General features: G+C 42.9%; 1 protein-coding gene across 1 annotated transcript; it reads right to left on the reverse strand.

Moving 5' to 3' along the window:
* Window positions 1-2,316: 2,316 nt before the first annotated feature.
* On the reverse strand, window positions 2,317-4,681 carry LOC147436899 (reticulon-like protein B6). Its single transcript, XM_086486287.1, has 5 exons — window positions 4,358-4,681; window positions 3,451-3,631; window positions 2,918-3,059; window positions 2,768-2,837; window positions 2,317-2,664 (listed from the first exon to the last, which is right to left on the reverse strand). The coding sequence occupies exons 1-5, from the start codon at window positions 4,542-4,544 to the stop codon at window positions 2,492-2,494; spliced, it is 753 nt and encodes a 250-aa protein (XP_086342413.1). The 5' UTR covers window positions 4,545-4,681; the 3' UTR covers window positions 2,317-2,491.
* Window positions 4,682-20,476: the final 15,795 nt, after the last annotated feature.

The raw sequence follows: 20,476 nt of genomic DNA on the forward strand, positions 1-20,476 counted from the left end.
CTACTTTTGCGAACCGTTTCCAAAAAATTCATTTGAGCCTTTTGGATGGGACCAAATTCTGTGACGACGAGAGTTTTGACATAATACCCTTCTTGATGATGAGTGTTATCTTGGAATATGGGTCAGAAACCGAGGAGACAAGACCTCAAGAAACGATTGAGTGCACACGTATAATTGATGAGGTTTCCATATGAGATGTGAGCGATGACAGTGAGTTCCAAGACTTGCAAGATGATGAATTAGAGTTGAAGCTAAGGATGAAAAATTGAGTAGCTCTAAAAATAAACTTAAATCAAACCAGCATGAGGCATTCTTCTATGATTTCCCCAACCAAAAGTCTAGAAGACAAAATAGATACCAAGCAAAACGCGTCCGAAGAAAAACATGCAAGGAAAACCTATGCCTCTTGTGGAACAATATTTGATTCTTGTAGGAGTAAATGACTGTCAAAGATGGAATAACAAAAAAATCAATGAAACCAACTTTAAGAACGACTAATCCGAAGAAACAAACAAAAGGAAACCCCAAGGCACAATGAAAACATCATAAAAAATGACAATAAATGAGCACAAACGTGAACACTCGAAGCTAAAGCAAACCCTGAAGGAGGTTTGGGCAACAGAAATGTAGAGGGAAGAGGGAAATGTAGAGGGAAGAGGGATCTGACACCAACAAATTTGATGCACCCTTACTACAAAAAGTACATGATACAAAACAGAAAGATCATAGTTCAACAACCAATGAGGGAAACTAGGGGCTAGGAACATCCTATGATGGACCTGAACTTCTCTGAACAACTCACACGATACATACTCAGATGACAATCTGCTAGCAAACCAAAATAGATCTCATTACAACTTTTTTTTTTCTAGAACTCACAAGTGTGAGTGATTGTATTAATAGAATAAAAAAATTACACAATTTGTCCTGCTCACAGACCAAGCTAGGGCAACAGCCCCGTGGTTACATACTGCGGCCACCTCTTCTGCTGGGCCTGCATCTACCACTGGCTCTTACATAAACCGCAATATTCGCGACCAAATAGGGCAAGGGATAACAGAAAGGCTACCACCCAATCAAGAGATCCCTGAAGAAAACACCATTACACCGGCTAGACAGGGAGCCACCCTCAAACCGACATCACAAGGAAACCCAAAAAGTAGGCTGAACTGGGAGCCACCCAACCGAGGAGAGAATAGAGGCGAAGACGAGAAGACATGGGGATGCCACCAAGCGGGCAGAGCTCCCACCTCTGGAACTGTCTGTCCACCATGCAAAGAGCTACAAGACCACCTTCCCATGTGCACCCAACCGGACCAACACCACAGCAACCCACAACAGTCCCGGGCCAAGCCACCCACCACAAAGGAGCCCATCCCACCCATCCACACATTCAGACCGTCCTTCCATGAGACCACAACAACACAACCATCCGAAACCAAAGAACGAACCTGAGACAAGGAAGCCCTTCTTCAAGATTTCACAGCCCCTGCATTCTAAGGCAACAAGCCGTCCCTGCACGAAGGGCCTATCCACAGTGCAATAGCCCCCGAACGCTGAGATCAGTGCCTGCTCCCCGCACCGTGCCAACAGCCCTCCACATCCGCCTCCCTGAGGCGCGATCGCCACGCCCCTGCCAGAGACGCGGCAGAGTTCCCCGCATCTCTGCGAGCGGCCCCCTTGGCGCCTCATCTCCAAAAATAGTCACTGACGTTGAGACTGGGAAGGAGCCGCCGTCCAGCCAGGGCCCCCTCCCCCGGGGCTACTCCTGTAATTGGGGCCTCTCCCTGCCCAACCCCCATTCTCAGACAGAGGAGCCCGCGAACCAAAAAAGGATCTCATTACAAACTTAGGGAAAGATGGTGGCAATAAGAAATAGCACCGGTAATAACTATGAAAATATCACAAACACAGGGAAAATACTCATTCCCAAAAATCTATGTATAGACCATGTGCTATCTCATAGTTTACCTCATTGTAAGTAAACATACCAATCCTGTCAAAACACTTTATATGACGTAAAGAGTATGGCTGAACTCAAAACCATGATCAATAAACAACACTCTCAACATGAATTTTTTTAAGGAAGAGCGATTTCAAACAACAAGTGCCATGTCCACTCACTGACAAGGCCACAATTCAATAGGTAAACACTCTCCACACGAAAAATTTGAAGGAAGAGCAATGGCAGTCAAGAAGTGCAATATCTACTTATCAATTCTTGATGAACATTCTAAGCATAATACAATACCCATTGAGGCGGTCAGATAGCTCAATAAAACACTCTTCACTCTTCGTGAGCGTTGAACAACCAAATAGAAAAAACATCTTTCAATGAAAACAGATTACAACTTTCTGTAATGAAAGAACTGCAAACATATGATTAGTACAATCACAAATTAACACAACAACAATGACGTCAAACTTTGTACAATTTGTAGAATATGCAGACCAGTCTTATCCCTCTGCCAGTATCGTCTGATTGCAGCTCCTAATCTGCCTTCCTTTGAAAAGTTGGTTGCTTGCGAGGAATCCTGCTCAAGACTGAAGCATCAAACTTCCTATACTGACTTTTCAACTCTTTGAATGTGCTATCAGCAAGCTGATCAATGGTTTCTCCATGCTTCTCATACAGCAGTGGGAGAGTGTGGGCTGCAACGACACCTGCAAAGAAGACAAAACCAGAGTGTTGAATCAAAAAAACTGTCAAGAGGAAAAGCATCACACGACAAAACTTCAGAAGACTAATGATGCCCTAATACTTTACCAAGGTACATGAGGGTTAGAAAATTGAACCAGCTCCCAAATATCACCAGAAAACCCAAGACACCTACGAGCTATAGAACCCCAAAATGAAGATACAACAATTAGCATATGTCGCGCAGAGAAGAAAGTAAACCTCAGTTCGAAACAATACCTTCAAGAACTTTGTAGCATCCTTGCCAATCACTATTTCATATAACATGGCGAGTAATCTGTTGACATACACTGTAATATTTTCAGCAACATATCGAACTTGATCATTAGAGAGCTGCAACTTGGGAACTGGAGGAGGAGCCCTGCCATTTAGGAACGTAACAGTTGCATCAGTAAAGGCTCTCTCTATAAAGAAACTTCGAACGTTAGATTGTACCTAAATGCACACGCAATATTAAATTAGGCAAAATTACCAAAATACCCCTGAAATTTGTGAAAATTCCAAAAACACCCCTCAAATTTAAAAAATTCCCAACATACCCTTGTATCATTTTTGGATGGATTACCATTAAATTAATTGTCATCCAACAGCACATTAAATTAATTGACATCCAACAGCACCTTACAAGTGACTAAATTCCCTAGGAGACATGGCACATACAACCTAGAATTTTAGATCCATATCCTAATCCAATGCAGTTAAAGTGCAACTTGCAAAAGATGTAAGAAAACGCATGTTCTTAAAAATAATACCTGTTGAGAAAAGCCGCTGCATTGGACCATACAAAGAGAGTAACCACAATCACCAATAAGAGAAAGGAAACAACCGAGACAAAATGGTAACAACTCCATTCAAACAAAAACCAAATCACTGTTGCTGCTGCAAGAAACCCCGCAGAAAGATGCTTCTTCTTCCATAGCAGAACATCGGCAGCTGAAATTGATCATTGCACATGTCATCTCAATTGAGACTGCCAAAACTCACATCACATCAAAGATTACTAAAAAGACCATGCTTGAAGATCTACCAGCTGCTTTCCAACTAATTGCATAGCAGCTCGGCTATTGATAGCACTTTACAAAAACCATCGGCACACCGCCTTACAAAGCTATTTCCTACGGTGAGGATGCCACCGATTGATGTCTTGAATTTCAGAGCAGCAGACAAGTTCAAAGTCCCAACTTATGTGTCATACGCCCAAAACTGCTTTGAAGGTTGTGCTATAAAAACCTCTAATTACTGGTCAAACTACATTAGGGTTGCATGGACATGCTAAAAAGCTTGTAGCGTCATACAGTCGTCCTGAAATAGAGAAACTTATAAACAAATTTCTATTCGCTTCTTTTGATGACTACTGCGTTTGCTGTTCATGGAACGATGCAGCATGAGTCAGTGCATTTAGCTGAAATTCTCTTACTTCAGGTAAGCTTTGCATGCATGAAAAGACAGTGCCAGCCCACATACAACATTCTTAATAATCAGCCACACCCACAGACAGGTCTCCACCGGACTAAAACAACCAAGAGGAGGGCCTCATTGTTGAGGAAGCACACCAGAGCTTCGGCAATATCTCTCTCTCTCTCTCTCTCTCTCTCTCTCTCTCTCTCTCACACACACACACACACACACACACACACATGCAAAATGCGAACTACATACAGTGACCGCCCCCAAGCAGATCGTGAAGGCGCTTCTGTCGGTGACCAAAGATGTTGGAGGTACGGGAGGAGCTATCCCCAGCCATGTAGTGAGATTGTGTGGAGGCGGGTATGTGCTTGAGGTTCTCCATGACGCTGTCCACAATAGCTGAAACAACGGAGGGCTCATTGTCTTTGTCTGAGGTCATGGCGCTGCGGGCGAAGAAACACACAGGCGCGTGCGGGGGGAAGGGGGGGGAGGGCGATGACAGCAGAAGGTTTGGAGCTCCAAGGAAGTAGTAACAGACAATAAACGGACAAACAAATGGCTTGCAGACAAGGGTATCCCTTCCTTGCCTTACCAAAGAGGGTCTTGAATAATTTTTTTGGCCTGCCCAAAGGGCAAAGGCTATAGCGATGCCTTCTCTTTGTGCTGACTAAAATAAAAAAAGCTTCAGTTATATTTTTATGCTTTTTTTGCTAGGCCAAAAATGTTGATTGGTTGAAATAAGATAGTGAGCATTCATTGTAGAAAAACCGTGTCAAAAAAATGATGAAACATTGAAATGGTGGTCTTGAGAAGGTGGCATTGTGATTCGTGCCTTTGAGACTTGGGCCCTCGGGGTTTGGAGGGACGTCGTCGCCTTGGATACGTTTGTCTTGGGAGGTGGATTAGTAGCATGAAGTGGGGTGAGGTTTTTGAGGCCATTATGAATTATCCCCCCCCCCCCTCTCTCTCTCTCATTACGGACTGAGTCCGACTGACCCCGCCTCTTTCTCTCTCTCATTTTATCCATGCCTGCATAGTCCCGACTCCCCGTCATTCTATGTTGCATGTCCGCCAGGGTTAACGAACGTGTTGTGTATAGTCTGCAGCTCTTTGTCACTATGCAGGCGCAACTTTGAGGAGAGAGAAAGAGTCGACTACAACCTGCAATGCTCTGTCGCTACGCGGGGGCAACTTTGAGGGGTTTGGGGACGAGAGAGAAAGACAGTAAAGTTGCTCAGGTCAAGGCAGTACTCAGAGGGAAATGGAGGACAATGGTGCAGAGTCGAGTGGTTGAGGCTTCAACCACATGCGCGACGTCAAGTCCCTCAAGGCCCAGATCATCAGCCTCGACGTCTGTGCACTACCTGCACTTCCCCCTCATCACGCTCAACCTCATCGTTGCCATCTCCATGCTCATCTACAACGCCTGAGATCAAAATTCTGGATTTTCTTCCTTCTCTTATGTGATTTCTCTCTCTCTCTCTCTCTCTCTCTCTCTCTCTCTCTCTCTCTCTCTCTCTCTCTCTCTCTCTCTCTCTGTGTGTGTGTGTGTGTGTGTGCGCGTTACCGCTTTTCATTGCAACCTGCTTTTGTGATTATCACTCTGCTTGCCGACACTATTGGGCACCCTTCTTGCTCGCCATCTGTGCGAGGCTACTAATCATTTCCATTTGATTTGCATCGTGAGCATATATGCACAGCCTGCCCTCGCAGCACCTACAAACCCTAAGGTCACCCTATGTTTTTGCAAATTTATGATGCAAATGGTGCCTTTTGAGTCACATCCATGACAATCAACTACGCCAAGTAATGTCATGATCAAGGATCTCTGCCCGACCTTCACTGCTACATCTCATCATTTCCATAAAGCTACTAGTGTTTGATGACACATTATGAAATTTATCTTAGAACAATTGGCAGACTGGTGCTATAGGTTATGATTTGACTGGAACTGGCATACAAGGTGTAACATTTAATGGCCTAATAACTTATGTGTAGCGGAAATTAGCATGAACATAGTGGGCATTTCATTAGAATAGATTCCTAATGAGAATTACAAGAGTGTTTGGGTGGAGAGAGCAACAAAAAGCATAACACCTAGTTAGATAGCATCGACAATACTTTCAAAAGAGAGAGAAATTAAGCTATTGACAACAGCTGAGGACCGGATTTTCATGGAGCCGGTCCCCCCTCCAAAAGGCTTTGTATTATGGTTTCTCCCATCAAGAGAGACATTGTACAATACAATTCTTTGTGTTCCTTCAAGACTAGCTAGTGCAATGAGGATGGAAACTTCATGCACTAAGCAAAACACTTAACAAACACAACTTGAATTATCCCCGTTCTCAGACCCAAGACCTCACACACCTTCGAAGATGGTGAGAGCTAGCAGGGTATGAGAGTAGATTGAGAGGAAGAAGGAGTATCTTACGAGAAAGATGTACATCTCCTCACATAATCACTCATATGTAGCATAGCTTAGCTTAGTAATTAGCTTGGTAGAGGAGATGAGCATGCATTGAAGCTTGGCTCTTGGTTGGATTTGCATCCACATGCCAAGAGAGTGTTGATGTAGGCTTCTATCTCACAAGCTTGGAGTAGGTGATGAGTTCTCCATTAAAGCTTGGGAAGAGATAGTCTTCTCTTTCTTCACACATGAGCTTGTGTGAGTGTGTGTGTGATAATGCCTTGCAAAAATCAGCCCCCTCTATCTCTTGGGCGAGCCCTCTTGCTAATTGCTCTTGTTGAAGCCTCATCGGCCCTCCCCAAGTCAAGCCAATTACAATTAAGCAGCATAAGTGATAGCCTTCTGACATGTGTCCCCCTTTCCCCTTTTGTGAGAGCTTTAGGTAATTAAATAATTAAACTAAACTCTCATTGGACCCCTTTGCCTCCTGGACAATAGGAATCAGGCAAGCCATGGGGCTCCTGAATGCTCATTGGACCCCTTGGGAGACTGCCCAATAGTCTTCTAGGAGACTTAATTCTCATTGGTTTTTTTTATTAAATGTTTTTAAATTAATTAAACTAGATTTACTCTAGCTTAATTCTCATTGGTCCACTTCAAGGGTCATCCAATAGAAATTGGGCACACCTTGTGGGCATCTGGCCTAGGGAGCTGACATGTGTCCCTCATTCCCTTTGTGTAAAGGGAGCCTGTGTGTGTGTGTGTGGCTTTCTCTCTCATCCCCTACCTTTAGGGCTCGCCCCCTCCCATGTAGGGATGTGCAAAGACTTTTAGGGCACACACAAAGCATCCAATTTTCCCTAGGGTTGACCTTTGGACACAACCTTTGAATTTTGGAACCTTAGCATTTTGGAAGTCTTAATGGGCTGAACCTTAGGGTCTTTTTAGCCCATTGTTGCACATGGCTCTTTTGCAGATGGCCCCCCCTTTGGATCCCTATTTTCCCTCCTTTGGATCCCTACTGTGGTCGGTCTGCTAGCTTAACCAATATTCTAGCTTTTTCTCCCCTGGCCTTCCCCACATTAAATGATCAGTTTAATATGAGAAAATCATTTAGGAGAATTAGATATTGATTATTATGACATTACCTCTCTCTTGAAATCATAGTCGTCCTCGACTATGGTGTAGAGAAGATAAAGCATGTTCATGAGTCCTTTTCTTAGCGGGTAGAGGATCCCTATGTTACCCTACGACATCATTCCACAATGGATGACTAGTCCATTTGGCGCTTGAGAGCCTGAGGCTGCCGCAAGCATGTCTGCACATTAGTCCTATCAGTCTTCCATAGTAGAGTGACAAGCTCTACTTGGTGTTTGGGAGACGTCGTCTCCGCAAACTTGATCTAAGCATGCATACTACTTCATTTTTGTGCACAAATAAAGAAAAAGAGAGTCTTATAAGACAAAAATTTTGTTCATTTTTAACATTTTGTACATTTGCTTACTCTTGGGAAGCATTGTAAGCATTGACAAGGTTTAGGTTATCCTTTGATTGTATGCCTTGCATCCATCTAGCATCTTCAAAAGGATAATTCTTAAACTTAATAAGATATCGTCGGATAGTTTTACCGCCTCTTAGTACCTTGTCTTCATGTCGGAGAATGGACTCGGGCTGCAGCACCTCTTCTTGGTCCTCGATCTCCGGTGGGTCTTCAATAGTTGGTTCTTGAGGTGGCTCTCCTTTGTAAGGCTTTAATAGGCTCACATGAAAAGCATTGTGTATGAGCCAATGATTGGGAAACTTGAGTTGATAGGCCATCTCATTGATTGGCCTAAGAATCCGAAAGGGACCATAGTACCTTTTTGCTAGTTTAGCATAGTACTTTTGGTGACCCGTAGGATTCTTGCCCGTTGTGTGCCTTAATCGAGCCTTGGGAAACTTTAACAAGACCCAATCGTTTTCTTTAAAGGCTTGGGCTCTTCTGTGCTTGTCAGCAACAGCCTTTTGCCTTTGCTGTGAGATAGAGATAGCATCCTTAATCTTTTGGAAAGATTCTTGTAGGTCTCGGCTATACTCATCTGCAACAAAGATCTTCCCATGTAACTTAAGGAGCAAGGGACTTTTTGATCTTCCCTCAATTACCTCGAAAGGTGCTTTTCCCGTGGAAGTATGTACAGTGTTATTGGAAGCATACTCCACTAAGGGTAAGTACTGCTCCCATTGGGATCTTTGATCTACTTCCGTTACATAGGCTTTTAGTAGATCGAGAATGGTTAGGTTAGCTATTTCACTTTGGCCATCAGTTTGTGGATGATAGGCCGAAGAGAAGTTTAGCCTTGTTCCTAAATTCTCAAAGAGACCCTTCCAGAAATTACTGGTCATTCTAGGATCTCTATCCGACACTATGGACATGGGCAAGCCATGGTACTTGAAAATTTGTGAAATAAAGAGGGTTGCCATTTGATGGGCTTTGATAGTCTTTTTGACAGGTTTAAAATGAGCTTGTTTACTAAACCTGTCTACTATCGTCCATATTCCCGTATTCCCATGGATAGACTTAGGCAATCCAAAGATAAAATCCATGGATATGCTCTCCCATGGTGAATTAGGGATTGGCAAGGGTTGAAGCAATCCAAGTTGCTTCCCTCTATCAAATTTTGTCTTTTGGCATACCACACATTTGGAAACATACTCTTGTATGTTCACTTTCATGGTAGGCCAACAGAAATATGTTTCAATTCCCTTTAAGGTAGACTGAATCCCTCTATGCCCCGCATAAGGTGGAGCATGAAATTCATACATTACTTTCTCACGTAGTGAGTTAGTAACGCATAGTCTATTTCCATAGAGAAGATAACCATCTTGTAAAGTAAATGGTTCTTCTTTATTCCCTAATGCAAGGGCTGAAATCACATCTCTAAAAACGGGATCAATAGCATACTCATCTATCATTGAAGATAGATCATTGTGAGTTGCTATGGAAACCGCAGTCACTCTCGGCCGTCTTGAGAGTGCATCAGCTACTTGATTATGCTTGCTAGCAATGTGAGAAATATGAAAATGAAATTGCGAAAGGAAATTTGCCCACCTCATTTGTTTGTCGGAGAGCTTGGTCTGTGTCATGAAGTACTTAAGACTTTGGTGATCCGTTCGCAGAATGAAAGGAGTCCCCAATAAATAGTGCTTCCATGAGTCTAAGGTATGTAAAACTGCAAGGAGTTCCTTTTCGTATATGCCTAGATCTTGCTCAACAGGGTCGAGCCTTCGACTCTCATAGCCTATGGCGTGCCCTTCTTGGAGCAAAACAGCTCCAAGGCAATCACCACAAGCATCGCATTGGACCTCAAATGGTTTTGAGAGATCCGGTAGTGTAAGCACAGGTTGAGAGATAAGCTTTTCGTTAAGCTTTTTGAAAGCATTGTTCTCCTTAGCAGACCATGTATACCTAACGCTTTTCTTTGTTAGGTCATGTAATGGTCCCGCAATTTGTGAGAACTTTTCTATGAAGCGTCTATAGTATGCACACATACCTATGAAGCTTCTTAGTTCATGAAGATTCCTTGGTTTAGGCCATCCTTTTATTACCTCTAACTTGAAGGGATCCATTTAGATGCCATCTTGAGAGATAATGTGACCTAAATACTGAATCTCTTGCAAGAAAAATTCACTTTTCTTTCGATTAACATAAAGTTTATTCTCTCTTAAAACTTGAAATATTACCTGGAGGTGTTGCTTGTGTTCCTCCAATGAATTAGAGTAGATGATAATATCATCAAAGAACACTCCAGTGAAGGTTCGATGAGGCCTGAACAGCTTCTCCATCAAGCGGTTGAATGTGGCTGGTGCATTGGTCAAGCCAAAAGGCATGACAATGTATTCGTAAAGACCAAATGTAGTACGAAATGCGGTCTTTACAATGTCTTGATCAACTATCCTTATTTGATGATAGCCACTTTTTAGGTCAACCCTACTAAAGTAGGTCGATCCTTGTAGCTTATCAAATAGGTCTTCTACCCGTGGAACGGGAAACCTATTCTTGATAGTGATCCTATTTAGTGCTCTATAGTCGACACGCATACGATATGTGCCATCTTTCTTTTGCACTAATAGCATAGGTGAGCAAAATGGAGATGAGCTTGGCCTAACCATACCCTTCTCAACTAACTCATGCACTTGCCACATAATCTCCTCTTGTTGAGCTTGAGAAACTCTATAAGGAGGTTTATTAGGCGGTGAACTTCCTGGAAGAAGTTCAACTGCATGGTCATCATTACCTCGTTTAGGAGGTAGCTCACAAGGGATGTCGTCAATAAAAACATCTTGAAACCCCTTGAAAAAATTGGATAACTCTAATTCCTTTTGGTTGCTTTTATTTTCTTTTGCTAAAGCATTAGGTTCATTTTGAGAGTCTTTAACAAAAATCATGTACACGGAAATAGAGCTCTTTATTGACTTGTTGAAAGCTGGTGTATGTACAATGGGGATGGTGTTACCCATTTCCTTAGCATCTATATACATGTCTTTTTCCCTGAACTTAAAGGAGATTCTCCTTTCAGGAAATTTAACATCGGCAGCCAGGCGGTCAAACCATGGTGCCCCTAGGATTACATCCTCATGCTTGAGAGGAGAGATAAAGAAGTCCTCTTTGTCCACATAGCTTTGGACATGAAGCCTCAATTTCCCGATTAAGGGAGTGACTGAAGCTTCTTGCCCCTTGAAGGCACTGTTTGCGGGTAGGACATCTCCCATCTCGTAGGATTGTATTCCTAGCTTGGTGGCCAACTCTATAGATATAAAATTGTGAGTAGAACCAGGGTCAAAGAGAATAAAAGCATCATGTTCTCTTACCTTTCCCCAAGCATGGCATAGAGGAGATCCTTTGTGGTGAGTTTGGTGAGTCTTCTCCTCTTGGATTTCAACCAAGGAAGCTCTAGGAGGATCTTGGCGGTTGTTCTTTTGGGGACAAGCGCGGTACGCATGCCCTTGTTCGCCGCACTTGAAACACCGGTTATCCTTACGATAACGCTCAAGCTCTTCAGGAGAGAGTTTATTCTTACCTTTGTAAACTCCCTTCTCTTTAGCTTTGTTGGAGTTGCCCTTAGGAGACTTTTGGACATTGTCCTTCCCCTTAGGCTCATTGGAACCCTTGTTTTCCGGGGGCTTATTATTTCTTTTTGCCCCCGTTTGGAAATTGATTCGAGAGGCGACCATAGTGGGTGTATTACCGCCGATATGGTACGTGGTCTTTGGGAGTTGACATACTCCGCCATTTCTTCGGTTAAGCCCGCACAAAATTGTTGCTTTTGCTCTCCAAAATCCAACTTTTTGAAGACAGTGGCTTTGAGTTGTAGGTCCCAAAACTTGTCTACATATTTGTGGATAGATTCATTGGGAGAGAGCTTTAAGCTTCGCCATTCGGTGAGTACTTTGTCTTTGGCATCGATGGCCAAAAACTGCTTCATAATGGAAGCTCTTAAAGCTTTCCATGTTCGTGGAGCTTCACCGTTGGCTCGTAGGCTAGACCACCATTGTCTGGCGGACTTTTGAAAGTGCATAGCTACATGGCATAGCTTAGAGGACTCCGTGAAGCCCTCATCTCCAAACGCCGCATCGAATTGTTGGATAAAGGCCAAGACTTTGTCCGTAGCACCAAAGGTACCATCATAGGTAAGGAAAGAGATGCTCTTCCCTCCCTCTTTGAATTTCTTCAACTTGGACGACCTCTTCCATGCGGCATAGAATTTCCTATGGCCTCTTCTTTTTGATGGTTCAAAGGTTGCACCATCACTTTCTTCAGAAGGTGGAGAAGAGGGTGACCTCTTTCTCGCCTTTTTCTTGTCTTGATCTTTGTCGTCTTCACCATAGCTTTCATAAGAGGAAGAGGATGAAGAAGATGGAGAAGAGGGTGTCCTCTTTCTCGCCTTTTTCTTCTCTTGCTTTTTATCATCCCTCTTTGAATTATGGTGTGGAGAAGAGTGTGATGGTCTTCTCCACTTTGGTGGTGATGGAGAGCGTTTAGCCCGCCGTCTTCGTGGAGCCATCTCCGTCGAGGTGGCGGGAGACTCGCTTCTTTCTTGTTTCTTTGGTGGAGGCTCTTGAGTTCTCCTTTGGAAAGGAGATGCATCATCAAGAAGTAAATTCTTGAGCCCTTCATATGGATTCTCTTCTTCTTCCCGAATCGGAGAGAGACCTCTTTTGGTAGTCTCACAAGGAGGCTTCCTAGGTGTTCTCTCGTCATGGTGATGAGCTTGGAGAATCCCGTGAGCACAGAGCTGCCGTTGCACTTCACTTTGGAGAGATGGATTGCCCATGGCTTGTTGAAGCCTAGAAACAAGATAGTTAACAAGCATTGAAGCATCATTAGTAGCTTGCTCATGAGCAAAATCAAAGTTATCAACATTAATTTCACTCTCTTTACTATTGTCAGCCATTCTAACAACTTTTAGGTGTAAAATTTTTAGGTGTACTTTGGCACTTCAAGCCCTAGTTGCTACTCCTCTTTACCCCTTTAGAAAAAGCACTCAAGTTACTGTACCCGCGGCTCGAATACCATTAATTACAAGGAATAGAAGAGAGGGTCTTTCGACACCAAAACAGCAACGGCTCCTGTCAAGCTTCTAATAGCTCAATAGTGGTTAAGCCGTAGGCAAGCCCCGTAGGACTCCACTATTAAGACCATAGCTCTCGACGGTGATGCCCCATTAACTACATGAAGGCAGGCGCACTGCAAGGCTGAAAAATCCCTATTCTACTTACTCACAGGCAATTAATAATACCAACCATTTGTAGCTAGCTTGAGGACCTCCCTTCTTGAGCAAGAAAAGAGAAACCTTGAGCTCTCATACCAATGTAACATTTAATGGCCTAATAGCTTATGTGTAGCGGAAATTAGCATGAACATAGTGGGCATTTCATTAGAATAGATTCCTAATGAGAATTACAAGAGTGTTTGGGTGGAGAGAGCAACAAAAAGCATAACACCTAGTTAGATAGCATCGACAATACTTTCAAAAGAGAGAAAAATTAAGCTATTGACAACAGTTGAGGACCGGATTTTCATGGAGCCGGTCCCCCCTCCAAAAGGCTTTGTATTATGGTTTCTCCCATCAAGAGAGACATTGTACAATACAATTCTTTGTGTTCCTTCAAGACTAGCTAGTGCAATGAGGATGGAAACTTCATGCACTAAGCAAAACACTTAACAAACACAACTTGAATTATCCCCGTTCTCAGACCCAAGACCTCACACACCTTCGAAGATGGTGAGAGCTAGCAGGGTATGAGAGTAGATTGAGAGGAAGAAGGAGTATCTTACGAGAAAGATGTACATCTCCTCACATAATCACTCATATGTAGCATAGCTTAGCTTAGTAATTAGCTTGGTAGAGGAGATGAGCATGCATTGAAGCTTGGCTCTTGGTTGGATTTGCATCCACATGCCAAGAGAGTGTTGATGTAGGCTTCTATCTCACAAGCTTGGAGTAGGTGATGAGTTCTCCATTAAAGCTTGGGAAGAGATAGTCTTCTCTTTCTTCACACATGAGCTTGTGTGAGTGTGTGTGTGATAATGCCTTGCAAAAATCAGCCCCCTCTCTCTCTTGGGCGAGCCCTCTTGCTAATTGCTCTTGTTGAAGCCTCATCGGCCCTCCCCAAGTCAAGCCAATTACAATTAAGCAGCATAAGTGATAGCCTTCTGACATGTGTCCCCCTTTCCCCTTTTGTGAGAGCTTTAGGTAATTAAATAATTAAACTAAACTCTCATTGGACCCCTTTGCCTCCTGGACAATAGGAATCAGGCAAGCCATGGGGCTCCTGAATGCTCATTGGACCCCTTGGGAGACTGCCCAATAGTCTTCTAGGAGACTTAATTCTCATTGGTTTTTTTTATTAAATGTTTTTAAATTAATTAAACTAGATTTACTCTAGCTTAATTCTCATTGGTCCACTTCAAGGGTCAGCCAATAGAAATTGGGCACACCTTGTGGGCATCTGGCCTAGGGAGCTGACATGTGTCCCTCATTCCCTTTGTGTAAAGGGAGCCTGTGTGTGTGTGTGTGTGGCTTTCTCTCTCATCCCCTACCTTTAGGGCTCGCCCCCTCCCATGTAGGGATGTGCAAAGACTTTTAGGGCACACACAAAGCATCCAATTTTCCCTAGGGTTGACCTTTGGACACAACCTTTGAATTTTGGAACCTTAGCATTTTGGAAGTCTTAATGGGCTGAACCTTAGGGTCTTTTTAGCCCATTGTTGCACATGGCTCTTTTGCAGATGGCCCCCCCTTTGGATCCCTATTTTCCCTCCTTTGGATCCCTACTGTGGTCGGTCTGCTAGCTTAACCAATATTCTAGCTTTTTCTCCCCTGGCCTTCCCCACATTAAATGATCAGTTTAATATGAGAAAATCATTTAGGAGAATTAGATATTGATTATTATGACATTACCTCTCTCTTGAAATCATAGTCGTCCTCGATTATGGTGTAGAGAAGATAAAGCATGTTCATGAGTCCTTTTCTTAGCGGGTAGAGGATCCCTATGTTACCCTACGACATCATTCCACAATGGATGACTAGTCCATTTGGCGCTTGAGAGCCTGAGGCTGCCGCAAGCATGTCTGCACATTAGTCCTATCAGTCTTCCATAGTAGAGTGACAAGCTCTACTTGGTGTTTGGGAGACGTCGTCTCCGCAAACTTGATCTAAGCATGCATACTACTTCATTTTTGTGCACAAATAAAGAAAAAGAGAGTCTTATAAGACAAAAATTTTGTTCATTTTTAACATTTTGTACATTTGCTTACTCTTGGGAAGCATTGTAAGCATTGACAAGGTTTAGGTTATCCTTTGATTGTATGCCTTGCATCCATCTAGCATCTTCAAAAGGATAATTCTTAAACTTAATAAGATATCGTCGGATAGTTTTACCGCCTCTTAGTACCTTGTCTTCATGTCGGAGAATGGACTCGGGCTGCAGCACCTCTTCTTGGTCCTCGATCTCCGGTGGGTCTTCAATAGTTGGTTCTTGAGGTGGCTCTCCTTTGTAAGGCTTTAATAGGCTCACATGAAAAGCATTGTGTATGAGCCAATGATTGGGCAACTTGAGTTGATAGGCCATCTCATTGATTGGCCTAAGAATCCGAAAGGGACCATAGTACCTTTTTGCTAGTTTAGCATAGTACTTTTGGTGACCCGTAGGATTCTTGCCCGTTGTGTGCCTTAATCGAGCCTTGGGAAACTTTAACAAGACCCAATCGTTTTCTTTAAAGGCTTGGGCTCTTCTGTGCTTGTCAGCAACAGCCTTTTGCCTTTGCTGTGAGATAGAGATAGCAACCTTAATCTTTTGGAAAGATTCTTGTAGGTCTCGGCTATACTCATCTGCAGCGAAGATCTTCCCATGTAACTTAAGTAGAAAGGGACTTTTTGATCTTCCCTCAATTACCTTGAAAGGTGCTTTTCCCGTGGAAGTATGTACAGTGTTATTGGAAGCATACTCCACTAAGGGTAAGTACTGCTCCCATTGGGATCTTTGATCTACTTCCGTTACATAGGCTTTTAGTAGATCGAGAATGGTTAGGTTAGCTATTTCACTTTGGCCATCAGTTTGTGGATGATAGGCCGAAGAGAAGTTTAGCCTTGTTCCTAAATTCTCAAAGAGACCCTTCCAGAAATTACTGGTCATTCTAGGATCTCTATCCGACACTATGGACATGGGCAAGCCATGGTACTTGAAAATTTGTGAAATAAAGAGGGTTGCCATTTGATGGGCTTTGATAGTCTTTTTGACAGGTTTAAAATGAGCTTGTTTACTAAACCTGTCTACTATCGTCCATATTCCCGTATTCCCATGGATAGACTTAGGCAATCCAAAGATAAAATCCATGGATATGCTCTCCCATGGTGAATTAGGGATTGGCAAGGGTTGAAGCAATCCAAGTTGCTTCCCTCTATCAAATTTTGTCTTTTGGCATACCACACATTTGGAAACATACTCTTGTATGTTCACTTTCATGGTAGGCCAATAGAAATATGTTTCAATTCCCTTTAAGGTAGACTGAATCCCTCTATGCCCCGCATAAGGTGGAGCATGAGATTCATACATTACTTTCTCACGTAGTGAGTTAGTAACGCATAGTCTATTTCCATAGAGAAGATAACCATCTTGTAAAGTAAATGGTTCTTCTTTCTTCCCTAATGCAAGGGCTGTGCGATGGCAAGGTTCAGGCTTGGAGCTTGGATGAGCAGGGTTGAAAGCGATGAGCAAGGTCACAGGTTTTGCTGTCGTTAAGCTTTGTTGAAGTGGCATGTGGAAATCTACAAGGTGGTTCATCTGGAGGGGTTAGGGTTCAATTTTTTTAGGAGAAGTGTTCAGAGTTGATTTCCTCCGTCACAGGGAGAGGGGTCCGCGCTTCTGCAAACTGTGAGGTTTCTTCACTCCGAGTTGTGAGGTAAGTAAATTCTTGGTTGAGCATGTTGTGGATCGCGATCCATCTTCAGCTGTTTGGGATTGCAATCTAGGAGAGTTCCCCCCTGCCTACTTAGCGTGGTGTACTGCTCAGTGGAGGGTGCCTCGGGAGCAATGCAACTGCTAATCGAAGGCTGTAGCCACGGATCACGATATGTGGTTTGAGGCATTTGTGCAGATCAATCCATAGTTGCAGATCAATCAGATGTACATGTATGACATTTAATTAGCAACTGCATTGGTTACCTACCATGTTTCTTATCCATGTTATGCTATTTGTTTGCCGACCTTTTCTTAACATGACTCTGGATGGACAGTGGGTTTATAAAGCAATTTAATTATGTGTGGATGGAAGTTTCTGGGCAATGTCCTTTGTTTGTGGGCAGTCTTGGAAGTTTTTTTTTACTCCATCTTGCTCGTGCTAAAGTTGTTTGGTTTGTAAGCTGATGTCATTAGTGGCTCTTCTGGAAAAATTGTAAGTAAGTAGAGTAATCTGAGCTGCTCGCATGTATTTTGAGCTCAAAGTTCTTGGTGATAGGGAATTTGTTAACGAACAACATGAGAGTGGTTGATATTCTGAGAAATGTGCATAGTGTAGTATCTGAGATTGCATTTTTTGGCATTAGATGGTTTATCAGGCACTTGTCAAGGAGAATGTGGTTTTGGTTAAAGTAGTCGGTATCCAGGTAGTTTTACTATGGCCTTGTATGTAGTGGGCAGTGTGAAAACATTGTTGAGGAGTATGTACAGGGAGATCACATTTTCTTGCTGTTGGTAGGAAGCTGTCAAGGTGCACTTAAGTGCTAGAGTTCTTTTCTTGATGGTTGATGGAATAATAGTGTTTGTCACAAGGACCTCACTTGTTGCTTTCTTTTCGATGCTTTTTGTTTAATTTTTGAGACCCTCTTTTTGAAGTTGCAAATGGTTGGACATTTTATGGCCAATGTGTAAGGAACCACCATCGAGAGGGCAACCTCTAACCCTTGGACAAATACCATGTCCGCTATCTTTTCAATGCAAAATGCGGACTCTGCTTGAACTTGTGACCCCACGTGAGTAGAGCCAAGCATTGTAGCCACGAGACCAATTTCCATTTGCTGATGTTGAAGTGCTAGATATGGTTCTTTACTTGCCCATTCACAGTGTGAACCAAGTGTGCATGCCAAACCGAGAGAGACCACTTGATTTTATCACTTTTTCAAATAGATAGTTTTGGAACTAGAATTTTGGCCTTCTCCAGTCATGTGCTACTGGATTGAATGGGTTGCCACTTGCCTCTTTTTCCTGGTTAAGTTTTGCTTTACATTTTTTATAATCACAAATTATTTCTATGGCAAGCCTTGTGATTTTATCACTTGTTAAACCAAAGAAGGCGATGATTATATATCATAGCCTTATTATATAACCCTTTGAGTCTGGTGCACACAATATTATATAACCCTTTGTGTTTGTATTGCCTAAATCGTGCCAGGGACATTTATATAATATTGTGTGCACCAGACTCAAAGGGTTATATAATAAGGCTATAATAGCCTTAGTGAAATGCCAAATGGAATTTCCTTAAGGGATTCAGAGGCGACGACGACATGCGCATGCAAAGGGCGGCGCTAAGCAACGACAGAGACACAGGAGGCAAGAGACGATCTCACGGGGAGGGGAGCTTGGCTATACAGGCAACAACACAAAGCACCAACAATGACAACATCGTGTGTCTGTGAGAGAGAATCCGAGAGAGAGAGAGAGAGAGAGAGAGAGAGAGAGAGAGAGAGAGAGAGAGAGAGAGAGAGAGAGAGAGAGAGAGAGAGAGAGAGAGAGAGAGAGAGAGAGAGAGAGAGAGAGAGAGAGCAGTTGCAACACACGAGCGGAGATGTAGAGAGAGAGAGAGAGAGTCTGCTCCATGCTGGTGCAGCCTGCCCACGCGAGAAAGAGAGAGAGAGAGAGAGAGAGAGAGGGGGGGGGGGGGGGTTCCTTGAATAATAGTAAGTTGCTATTATTATAAAAATAGCAACTGCTTTCTTTTTTCAATTTTGAAGTTGAAGAACGAAATCTTTTGGGAAAACAAAACAAACCCAAGATTTGGGTGCTCTATTTAGAAAAGGACACACTTTACATCTAAATCTTCAAGGAAGGAGCATGAGGATTACTTAGTCAGTAATTACAAGGGGAGATTCAGTTTTTAAGAGCATCAAGCTCAGCTATGATCTTAACAAGAAGGGCTCTAGCTCTAATCTTATCAAGAAGAGCTCTGATCTTACCAAGAAGGGCTCTGATCTTAACAAGAAGGTCTTGAATTTGGACCAACAAAGATTATTTGCAAATCAATTAAGGTAACATTAAGTAACTTCATTCAACGGCTTCCACATGAGATCAAATTGGGAATTGTAATGTTGTTTCATGCTTTTTAGGGGTGCTTTTTAGGCCAGTCTCTTCTCTCGCATTAGCCACTTCCACGAGTTGCAGCTAATATCGCTTCCGGTAAAGCGAGGAAGTTGGGACGCCAACGTTAAACTACATAATTGGTCCTACTTTTATGGAATTGACATTGTGAGAAGTTGAGCTTCTTCTACAGGATGCAACAACTTTTGGCTTCATGTGTGCCCCGCTCATTGTAACGGGGAATTTGTAACTTGGCTTTTAACAAATTTGAGGATTGTGTGCATCTACTAACAAAGGTGGGTTTCACACAATGGGTGTGGTAGTGTTTCATTATTATCACCAGTTTAAAAAGTTCTTTTAATTGTAGCTGCTACCAAAGCCCAAGTAGTGTTAGTGGTCAATTTTGGCCAAGTTGCTCTAATAATGCCTCTCTCTCTCTCTCTCTCTCTCTCTCTCTCTCTCTCTCTCTCTCTCTCTCTCATCTAGCTTGTCATTTTCAATGCAGTCAACAACAATAGCCAAGAGTGCATCAGTCAAAACGTTGTTGTTGCAACAACATGCAAAAGCACTCAAATCCACCCCAATGACAGGTGATCAGATTGTATGCTAAAGTATAAGAGTGGGGGATGGTTGGGGTGAGTAGGGGTGTCATAATAACTAATATCTAATTCTCCAAAATGATTTTCTCATGTTAAACTGATCATTTAATATGGGGAAGTACTAGGGGAGAAAAAGTTAGAATATTGGTTAAGCTGGCAGACCGGCCACAATAGGGATCCAAAGGAGAGGCCATCTACAAAAGAGCAATGTGCAACAATGGGCTTTAAAGACCCTAAGGTTCAGCCCATTAAGACTTCCAAAATGCTAAGGATCCAAAATTCAAAGGTTGTGTCCAATGGTCAAGCTTAGGGAAATTGGATGCTTTGTGTGTGTGCCAAAAAGTCTTCAAGACTCCTACATAGGAGGGGGCGAGCCTTGTAAGTAGAGGATGAGAGAGAAACACACACACACACACACACACACACACACACACACACACACACTCACAGGCTCCCTTTACACAAAGGGAATAGGAGACACATGTCAGCTCCCTAGCCCAATTGCCCACAAAGTGCACTAAAATCCTATTT

Source organism: Adiantum capillus-veneris, chromosome 17 (assembly GCF_014529385.1).
Source record: "Adiantum capillus-veneris isolate H3 chromosome 17, ASM1452938v2, whole genome shotgun sequence".
In the NCBI taxonomy this organism is placed as follows: Eukaryota; Viridiplantae; Streptophyta; class Polypodiopsida; order Polypodiales; family Pteridaceae; genus Adiantum; species Adiantum capillus-veneris.

Excerpts from the sequence above, each read along its gene's own strand:
- LOC147436899 (XM_086486287.1), bottom strand. The coding sequence starts at position 4,544 with ATGACCTCAGACAAAGACAATGAGCCCTCCGTTGTTTCAGCTATTGTG. Across the intron at positions 3,060-3,450 it reads GCAGCGGCTTTTCTCAACAG|GGCTCCTCCTCCAGTTCCCA; the intron begins GTATTATTTTTA and ends CCTAAATGGCAG. Across the intron at positions 2,665-2,767 it reads TCTAACCCTCATGTACCTTG|GTGTCGTTGCAGCCCACACT; the intron begins GTAAAGTATTAG and ends TCTTCTTTGCAG.